At 44.3% G+C, this 10,901-nt stretch overlaps 1 protein-coding gene across 1 annotated transcript in view; it reads left to right on the top strand.

Moving 5' to 3' along the window:
* Positions 1-10,901, top strand: part of RALGPS1 (Ral GEF with PH domain and SH3 binding motif 1) — a 195,765-nt gene that overhangs the window by 20,838 nt on the left and 164,026 nt on the right. The window contains exons 3-4 of the mRNA XM_008051572.1: positions 2,491-2,580; positions 5,718-5,810. Coding sequence (XP_008049763.1) covers positions 2,491-2,580; positions 5,718-5,810 — 183 coding nt within the window. The remainder of the gene's footprint in view (positions 1-2,490; positions 2,581-5,717; positions 5,811-10,901) is intronic.

Here is a 10,901-nt window from a genome sequence, read left to right as displayed (position 1 = left end):
GGACACTGCACTCCAGTCTGGGTGACAGAGTGAGACTCCAACTCAAAAAAAAAAAAAAAATGTTCACCATAGCATTGTTTATTGCAACAAAATAATTAGAAACAACCTATCCAACAATAGGGAGTTATATAAGTAAACGATGAAATATTTGGAGCTGCTAAAAATTGCATTATAGGGAATATTTATTCATTTATAAAAATTATTGTGATATATGATTAATATATATCAATTTTATTGAAAAAGTCAAACGTATGTTCTATATATGTGAAAAAGACTAGAAGGAAATATAACACAATGCTTATTATGGTGGTCTGTATGTAGGACCGAATATTTTTTGTCATTTGTGCTTATCTCTGTTTCCCATGTTTTCTTCATCAAGCTTCTGTTAAATTTTGTAGTTAGGAAAGAGAATAAAAAACGTTTATGCTGATTCTACCTTTGTAATGTCGTTCTTATCTTCCCCTTCTCTCCATTTCCTTCATCATGGCCCTAGCTCAGGTCTCTCCATCTCTCACTGAGACCATTATGTCAGCTTTTTAATGGATGTCCCTGTCCTACAAAAGGATATAACCTGTCACTCTGCCCAGAAGCCTTTGAAACTTCCCATGTAGAATAGCGTTTTAGCTTTTTGTCTCCTTGTTGCCCTAGGCCCTCTCAACCTCATTCTGGCATTCTCCTCCCTCCCCAGCTTCATCCTCCCTCATTTCCCCAACCCCAGTGCTCCAACTCCAGTCTGTCCCTGGCTGTGGTATATATGGTCACACTTAGATCCTATCTTGTTTAAAGTCTGTCTTTCAAGGCTTACCTTCTCCAAGAAGCCTTCCTCTATCATTGTCTTCCCCATACTTCAGTTCATTGGTTTGATTTCTTCTGTGACCATAATCACAAGCTGCCTTCTAATAGTGATTTCTGGAGGATTCTGCTTCTTCCTTTGGTCACCTTCATATCAAAAAGGTCTAGACTTTCAGTGCCTAGAGTTTGCACTCAATGGGCTTCTTGGAACTCTGTTGAGTCGCATTGTTGATTGAGAGTTGCCTCTGCACACCATGTGCTGCAAGATCCAGAGTCAGCTTTGTTGTGTTTTATAATTATGCCATAAATATGTGTGATGTTTTGGCATGCAGGAATCTATTCAATTATCCATGTAAACAGTCACACTTGGGATTATGTGTCATAAAAAATGTGCATGTATTAAAATATAAGGTTTATAGGCATACCATTTGGTATTTAGAAAAACTTTCTTCTATAACTGGCTAGTAAGCATTTGAGTCTGAACTTAATTGTAGGCAATTCCTTGGAAAAAATGATTCTGTGGAAACCCAGGCATGTCCTGGAGACAACCACAGATAATTACACCAAGAAAACATTTCTATAATGCTCCTGATTAATAAAAAAAAAAAGCAAATTGTTGATTCTTGACTTCTCTTTCCTTGTTTTCTCTCTGAAAGGTGACAGCATTTCAACAATGAGAATATAACTTATTGCATCAGTAAGCTTGCTTTGTTAGGTCTGAAATATCCTTACTTAGTTTTTCCTTACAAAATGTAGGCATTTTAGATGCCTTGCCTTCCTTTTAATTCTACGTATGCCCCATGCTTTGCCTGGCTCTCCATCTTTCTTTGCAATGCTATCATTGCACTCTTGGGCATCTGTGTTTCTCATAGAACTCTTATTACAGTAGTGAAACATAAACAGGAAGAGCTAGCCACTTCCTTGCATTTCTTGGCATAAATCCCTTTTGTGTTTCATTGAGGTGCCATGTGAGTCAGCTCTGTACTGGGAGATGACTTTCTTGTTCCACCATCAGATGCAGGGTTCAGGTTGTTGATGTCTGTGCGAGGTCAAGCACGAATTAGTTCCTGAACCAAAGCTGCCACCATACCCTTTTGGTACATACTGTGTCTGAAAAACATGCCCCTTAACCTGCATTACTTTATGGAACTTTGAAAGACACTTTTGTATCATTTAAATTACTGCACAAATCTCTCCTAGAAAATTAAATTTGTTACAATTGTGCAAATATTGGTGATTCCTCCTTGTCTTGGGACTGCCTGGGTATGTGGACCTCATGTGTGGTACTGCCAATGTACATATCCCCTTGTCCATCCATCTGTTCATCCATCCATCATCCATGGTCTCCCCACAACTGGGATCCTTCTAAGCAGGAATCATCTTGAAATTCCCCGTAGCACCTTTTGAGACACTTGTGTGTCATGAGGGCCTGACATTCCACTGGATGGTGATGAAAGTTCTTCTTTCTCTCAGCATCACTGTGTATGTGGAGAGAGGATGCTGAGAACATAGAATCCATTTGTGGGGTTGGGTGCCGTAAAGGAACTTTTGACCTCATGTGCCCTAGGCTATGCTCTCCCAGTTTCCTGACCTCTCGGAAATCCCATAGCAGCAGTGGGAAAGGGTGACATGGGTGGTCCAGCATTTAACAACTTTTCTGGTGTGTATGTGTGTACGTGTGTGTATTTGACTCTACAGGTCAGTTTTTGGGTTGTACGAGAAATTCTAACAGCACAGACTTTAAAAATAAGGGCAGAAATCCTGAGCCATTTTGTGAAAATAGCCAAGGTAAGCTGCTTTATTATTTTTTTCCTTCCTTTTCCTTCTTTTTCTTTCTTTGTCTCAAAAAATGTGTTTCCTCAGTACTTTGGGAGCCGCTTTGTTCTGTGTCTGCCAACCAGCGTTCAAACAGGGTGCTGTGGCCTAACCTCCCTAGGCAGAGCCAGCTGTCAGACCTGCCTGACTGCCCTCTGACCCCATAGCAAACTGGCAGCATGTCCCTCCCCCCCGCTCATAATTTTGGCAGCTGACTGTCGTCCTTACCTGGACTTTATAGTCTCTCCTCAAGGCAGGCCCCAGAGGCTACCACTGGAACCCATCCATTCTCCTGCTTTAGATTTTTTTTTTTTTTGAATTGGAGTCTCACTCTGTCACCCAGACTGGAGTGCAGTGGTTGCTCTTGGCCACCACAGCCTCGACCTGCTGGGCTCTGGCGATCCTTCCACCTCAGCCTTCCAAGTAGCTGGAACTACAGGCACGCGCTACCACGTCCAGCTAATTTTTTTTTTATTTATTGTAGAGATGAGGCCTCGCCAATTTGCCCAGGTGGGTCTTGAACCTACGGGCTCAGGCAATCCACTCACCTCGCCTCCCAAAGCGCTGGGATTACAGGCTGAGCCACCGAGCCCGGCCTCCTGCTTTAGATTTAACCAGTGCTGGGAGTTGATGGATTTTAGTTAGCATCAATGCTTGTGATACCATCACATCCTGCACAAATTTTGTCACCAGTCACTAGAGCCCATCCCACCCCCTCCTGAGTTTGAGGCTGGGCCAGATGACCTTACAGCCTCTCACTCCCACCTCCTGTCCCCTAGCCTGATAGGGTCTGTCCTTGCCACTTGTTGGACATCACCTTTCCCATCCTATGCTGTTATCTCTGCCAGACCAGGCTCTGTCACCTCATGGGCTTTCCTGGACCATGTTTATGGCCAGGTGGCTCCTCCCCACATGCTGCTTTCAAACACCTGGGCTTGTCTGACTCTTGGCTGCAGCATTGTTCTGGCTGGTTCACTACTTGCTTCATGTGTGCATGTGTTGTCTTCCCACCCAAGTCCTAGGTGAGTTACCCTGTATTGAGGCCCCTTACAAGCCAAGTACCATAGCAACTGCTTTATTTACATAGTATTTAGTGCTCATATTATTATTATCCCATTTGCAGAGAAGGTAGAGGGGGCTTTGAGGGGTGAAGTGTCCATGCTCCGGACCCCACAGCTAGTCAGTAGCAGAGCATGGATCAGAGCCATGTCTCTCTGCCTTCAGTGGAGCTGCTTTGTTTCCCATCATGGGAAGGTTAAGTGTATCAATCTGTTAATGTTAAGGGCAGTGACCATGTTTACCCTCTGTGTATTCTCCGGAAGTACTTGGAACTGGTGCTGGGCTTAATGATATACACTGCTGTCAATCAGTTCTGTGCTGGGCCACAAGAGAAAGTGAGATGTGGTTCTAGACCTTCTAGGGCTTTAGGCTGGAAGTGAGTTTATGGTCCCCACCCACGAATTCCAATATGATTCCTCCTTAATCTCTGACATTTTCCTTATGGTGGACCATCATGCTGACACTGTTCCCTGGGTCTTTCCTTGTGTAAGCCCCTTCCTTTCTCTGAGCCTTGGTTTTCCCATCTATAAAATGAAAGGGGTGGGTTATATAATCTTTCAGAGGCTTTTCAGCTCTATAAAGAAATTCTGTGATAGGTATAGCAATCCAAATATACAAAAAATTCAGTTCATTCTGAGTCTATTCTTTTTTTTTTTTTTTTTGAAAGCAGGATTTATTGAGAGGATAGAAAAGCTCCCAGAGCAGGAGGGACACGAGGGGGTTGCCCCTGAGAGTCTATTCTTACATACAGGAAACAATTAGAGAATGTTACACGATGTCTGAAACAAAATATTAACCTGTGTGGTGAGGGAAAAATTTCCAATGGAGCTGTGGGGAGTAGGCATAAGAACTTTTCCTTTATTTGTTTCACTAGGCTTTATCATGTGCTGGCCACTGTACTGGGTACTGGAGACACAATGGTAATAATACTTTGTCCCTGTTCTCAGACACATGGTCCAGAGAGAGAGGCAAGTAAAAAGCAAGCATAATCCAGTGTGCTAAAACTATGCACAGACTGCTGTGGGGACACAGAGGTGGCGTCTCCAACATGCTTAGATTTGGGAACGTGGTCTGGAAAGGCATATTAGAGGAAGTGGCATCTGAGCATGAAACTCGCTAAGACAAGTGATCGGGGAAGGAAAAGACAAGTCTCCCAGATAAAGAAGACTGAGACTCATATCTTACTGAGTCCTCATCTTTGCCCTGAGACCAGCCACTGATCTAGGCAATTGACATGCGGTCTCATGTAGTGGAGGTGCTGTGATTGCCTTCCTCATGTTAAATAGGAGGACACCAAGGCTCAGAAGGATTAGGTGACTTGCTGAAGGACGCACAAGTACTGGGAGCTGGGATTGGAACCAGGTCTTTTGGTTCCATAGAACTTGCTCAATAACCCAAACTTCACTGACTCCCAATAATGAGAAATAGGGCCCCAGTTCTGTTAGCAAGATTCCCAAAGCACTTACACTCAACTGTGTCTCAGTCAGTTGTCCTTCGTGGTAGGCAACTTGTCTGAGACAGAATTGAATCCAAATGTTCTCATTAATTTGGGGTCTGGTTCAAAGAAGCATGGTCAAGTGATTGAGAAACCTAAGCATTGCCTTCACAGCTGAGAGGAGTTACGCAGATCGAAAACATCTTTCTTCAACCACTTTCTCATTCCGGTGTTAAGGTAATCACAGAAGACTCACGTTGATGCTGTTGGCACAGCCAGGGTTTTAGTTTACAATAGCCTACTGGGACAGCATTCAGATGTGTCTATAAAAGAACCTAAAGTGTACTATCAAACCTTATCCCGAGCCACATTTCTGCCTAGCAACCAGACTAATCAGCTTATGAAATTTTGCAAGTGTTTTAGATGCAGACTCACTTTTTGACAATTTAAGAGAAAAAAAGCATGTGGTTTCTATGAATTTCCTAGAACTATACTTTCTACATGAGATATTTTAAGTGTAATTGAATTTCATAAATATGACATTTGGTAACACTTGAACATGTTTTTGTTCTGTTGTTTACAGCAGAAAAATAATCTATTCCATATCTTTTTTCAGAAACTTCTAGAGCTCAACAACCTTCATTCTCTCATGTCTGTGGTGTCAGCATTACAAAGTGCTCCCATCTTCAGGCTGACAAAAACCTGGGCTGTAAGTTAATATTCTTAAGTCTACCTCTTTAACTTTGGCTGTCATTTCATTGGTGAAGTTCTTAATTCTCTTAGCCCCAGCCTTTCTCTGTCTACACTTTGCCAACAACAGAGTTACTGTGAGTTAAGGACATGTCCTCATACTCCTTCAGTGATCCTAGCCTCATTTTGGTACAATGGAGTGATAAGTGTGCTGACACAGCTGGGGTGGGAGGCCCCCTAGGGTGGATCTTCCTGGATGCCACCATGTCACGTGTGATGGCTGGGTCAGCAGTATGACGTGCCCTCCACTTAGATAGAATTCTTCTTGGCAGTCTCCAAATTGCTCTTGAGAAGGTCTCTGGGCTGAGGGTTTGCAGCTGCCTTGGGTCACTGGCCATCCAGCTAAGAGTTTCTGTGGAGAGAAACCTGTGACCCTCCTGTAGGAAAAAATGAATTTTTTTTTCTAAGGCTGTGGATAATTTCAGTTCAGAGGTGGAGTCTGGTAGTTATATAATTGAGTCTGTAGGAAAGTTTTTCTGCTGTAAAAATACTTTAAAAATATCTCAGACCTCTTTATCCTCCTTAGCTTGGCATAGGGCCTGACATGGGGGAAGTAATTGCTATTTCCATAGCTCATTAGCATTCACCTCCTGGCCTGCCTGGTCTGGGGTCTCTCACAACCACACAGCGCAAGGCTTTCAAGACCTGTTTATGTCCTGTAGAACTGACGGAAACTGTATGGAATTGTCAGATGTGCTTCTGCAACTCATTTCCGAACTTCTTTCTGCCAGTCTGTGGGGCTGGACTGTATTTCCTACTTGGCTGGTTCAGGGGCCTTTAAAATACTCAGGGATTATGCTCTAGGTGATCAGAAGTGAGCCTTGTTTCTTTAAACTGCAATTTTCCATGAATTTAGCCCTAGCAAAGTAAAGTGGGAAGAGTTAGCCCAGAGTCAAAAAACTGGATTTACATTTAGGTGCCAGAGTGTGACTTCTGTGGGACTCATTTTTCCATATTTACTTGGGGAGGTTGGCCTGGATTAGTGGTTTTCCATCAGTGTTTGTGGAGTCCTAGGGGGTTCCTTGGAGTTGCCTTGGGGGCTACCAGGAACTGAGGGAGTAGAGAGAGGGTGCCAAGCAGGCAGTTTAGGTACTATTTCCATCAGGGCAGCCCTGTTTACATCAGTTTTATGTTCTAGGCTTCAGGTGAATTTCAACTGAACAATAACTTTGGAGATCAAAAGCAAGTTTGGAAGCCACTGGTCTCAGCAGTTGCTGCCAGCCCTGTGATTCTAAGTCCATTTGAGTAGTGAGGCTTTTTTCAGAAGTTTCTTGGAGATTCTTTTTCAAATGAATTTTCCATCATTTAGATGCTGTTATTGTTTCTTGGACTGCTGGGAGCTATGTGGGACCTGGAGGGATGATTCTGAATCTTCTCATGCGTAGACCTTGCTCTCAATAATATTTTATCTCTCAACGATCCTTATAAGCTGCACAATTGGAGAAGGCAGAGATAGTGCATCAGTATAGAGGACCTGATGTGGCTAAGGATCTTGTGAAGAGATGTGAACCACTCAGTGACAGGGCAGTGACCATCAATGAAGCATTGGTTGGTGTTCTCCTAGGGATGCAGAACAGTGGGCAGCAGCACACCAGAGCAATACCCAAGACCAAGGACCACTGTGTTCGTCTTCACAAGCACTGCTCAGGGTAGCCAGGTCTTTACTACTGCTGACATGGGGGAAGTAATTGCTATTTCCATAGCTCATTACCTCTTTTCTGCAATGAAAATAAATCTCTCATAGCTTCTCGGGGATCCTGAATGAAATATACACCCGGGACCCATTTGAAGACGTGATCATCTTCACCTAGCTTTTTTCCAGGCCTTCTGGGTCAACAGATTTGCCATGATGAAGACATGGTGGTAGGCACTACCCTAAATGCTTTGCATATATTAAGCCATTTCTTCCTGATGCTACCCATTGAGGTAGGTGCTGTTATTATTCTCAGATATAGATGAAGAAACAGAGGCACAAAGAGGTAGAATGGTTTATGCAGTGTTCCATAGCTAAGTGACAGAGCTGCGGATCAAACCTAAGCAGTCTGACTCCAGAGGTCCATGCTCTTAACCATCATACTCCACTGATCTGAACAAAAAAGACAATTCCAACCTACCACCTAAGACTCATAACCAGAGAGAGGTCTTTTTTTATTTTAGTTTTTTTCCCTTCTCTACAAAAAGTGCTGCATTAGAAACTTGAAACGTGAGATCAGTAGACTATCTGTGCCTTCCTAGACCTTTGGGCCTCATTCTTGGCTGCAGCTAGGGCTGGCCTGTCACCTGGTTGCTGGAGTACAACAGAAAGGGAAGTCAGGAGAGGGCATATCAGGGAGGGGACATGTAGCCAGTGAGCTAAAGCCAGACTTTGAAGGCTGCCCTGCAAAATGCTTTCTGTTCATTCATTCCTTGATTAGTTCAAGCTATGGCTGCTGTTGCTCCTTCACTCTCTTGGAATTGGCCGCTATCTTTGTTACCTCAGTGGACATTTAGCTGGTGGAGAACAGGAAGATGCCAGGAAGCTAAGATTATGTGTCACAAAAGAACAGGAGACTCAGGGCAACAAACACATCCCTGTTTTTTGTTTTTTGTTTTTCTGAGAAAGCTCTCCAGTGTTTCCTAAGGACTGAGAGCCAGGGCTGTTTTCCTGGTTACAGAGAGCTACTTACCAGGGCAAAAGGTGGATAGATTCAGCAACCTAGGACTGCAACTGCTACGTTGTTGTGTCAGGGAAAGAGGAAGTAATACTGCATAGATTACAACAGGAGGTCTCCAAGAAAATTTGTAGGGGGAGCTGTTTGTTCTTGGTGAATCCACCATCAGCCTTTGTTTGAGATCAGACTCCCCCTCTCACTCTCCTGGTTGGTACAGAGCATTTGGGAAATTGAGGGAGCCAAACTCATAATCTTTTCCCTTCATCCAAATCATCCCCAGACCCAGTGTAATAACTAACTCCATTGTCTGTATTTCTGATTCACCTGTCTGGTAATAGCGTGTAGGGTGGAACACGCAAATGCTCTGCAGTTTTGTTTACAGGTCTGCCTCCCCCTTTTGACTGCATTCTTCCATGATGATGTTAATTTTTCTTTGTATCCCTAGTGCCGTCCTCTTTATATTTGTTATTTGAATTGTATTTGTTTGTTGCCCTGCATTTCATTGCTTCTTTCTTTTGCTATTAATTTCTGGTAATGGCTGGGCTCGGTGGCTCAGCCTGTAATCCTGTGCTTTGGGAGGCTGAGGTGAGTGGACTGCCTGAGCCCGCGGGTTCGAGACCCGCCTGGGCAACTTGGCGAGACCTCATCTCTACAATAAATCAAAAAATTAGCCGGGTGTGGTAGCGCATGCCTGTAGTTCCAGCTACTGGGAAGGCTGAGGCGGAAGGATCACTGGAGCCCAGCAGGTCGAGGTTGCGGTGGCCAGGAGCGGCCACTGCACTCCAGTCTGGGTGACAGAGTGAGACTCCAACTCAAAACAACAACAACAACAAAAAACTTCTGGTAATGAGATTAGCCATAGAAATGGTGCCCAAAGAGAGCTGTTTCATCTCTCCTCACATGTTCTTTGAGCTAAGACTGGTGAGACTCCATGGGCCTTCAGGGCAGGGAGGCACAGGAGGCACTGGAGGGGACAGTCATAACAACTCCAAAAGTCAGTGCTGTTATAGTCCTCATTTTGCAGAGGAGGAAACTGAGGCTCAAAGAAGTGGAATGACCTGTCCAAGATCCCAGAGCTGGTAGAATGCCATAGCCTTGCCCTGCTGGAGCCCATAGTCTGTTTTCTTGGCTAGTGTGCTGGATGACTTGCTAATGGTAGGAACCTGTGATAGTATCAGGTCGGGCCAGGGAAGAGGCAACTAGGATGCACACACTGCTTGGAAAGTACGGCTGGGGGAATGAGGCTGTGAATGCACACAGGCTCTGGGGACAGCACATGGCTGACTCTGAGTGTTGTCCCTGGTGGTTGTACTTAAACCCTGAATATCTGGGAAACCTGGCAGAAGGGAGCTACATATGTGTGAAGGAGACCTGCCTCTTGGCTGCACTATGGATATCCTCCACAGAGGGTCAATTGGTCATTAGCTAGGGCAGGGCAGCCTGTTGGCCTGTTCATGGATGACCGCTGAGTACCAGCAGCTGGGTGAACTGGACAGGACAGACTGATGCCAAGCATAGGCTTATACGTAAGAGGCCCTTAATAAATGCTAGCTGGATATACAAGCAGGAAGGGAGTCATGGCTGGCCTCGAAAAATGCAGACATCGGATGATCTGTTCCAGCACTGGAATCACTTGGGAATATTGGCTGCCTCAGAGCCATGAAACCTAAGCAAGAGATTGTATCGGCCATTCTGATTTCCTGAGTACATATTACCTGTGGCTCTTATTCATTCTGCAAATCAACTATTTATCAAATGCTTCCTCCATGCCAGGCTCTGAGGCTATATTCAAGACCCCTGTCCTCATGGGCTAGCAAGCTACTCAGGAGAGACAGACATGTTACACAAGGAGTATAAGCACATGCCTAGTCTGGTTGACACAAGAAGCAATCCATAAACATTTGTTGAATGCATAAAGTAATTAACAAGGAGCTGTCAGATTGGAATAAAAGCAGTGTATAAGAGTAAAATAGGAGGTTATGTTAGAAAATGACTGAGTGTCTTCTGTAGCATGGTGTTAAGAAAGGCCTCTCTGAGACTATGTGCATTCAGAAAAGGCCTAAATGACAAAAAAGAACCAGCCATGCCAACAAAAAGGGGATGAATGTTCCAGTCAAGGGAAATGGCTAGTGCAAAGGCCCACAGTGTCAACAAGCTTGATGTCAGCAAGAGACTCAGAGATCAGTGTGGCTGGAGCTATTGGACCAGGAAGAGATGGGTGTGAGATGTAGCAGCTAGGCAGGAGGGCTAATCATGTGGGGCTTATAGCCTAGGAGAGGAGTTAGGTTCTATTTCAAGTACCTTTAAGGGTTTTAAACAGGAGATAGGCATTATCTTGCTTACGGTTGCTCTTTGGTTTTTTTTTTTTTTTTTTGGGTTGGGGTCTCACTCTGTCGCCC

Source organism: Carlito syrichta, unplaced genomic scaffold (genome assembly GCF_000164805.1).
Source record: "Carlito syrichta isolate Samal-C Ts95f unplaced genomic scaffold, Tarsius_syrichta-2.0.1 Scaffold199527, whole genome shotgun sequence".
Lineage (NCBI taxonomy): Eukaryota > Metazoa > Chordata > Mammalia > Primates > Tarsiidae > Carlito > Carlito syrichta.
Note: the sequence above shows the minus strand (reverse complement) of the source record. Positions and strands in the feature narration are given on the sequence as shown.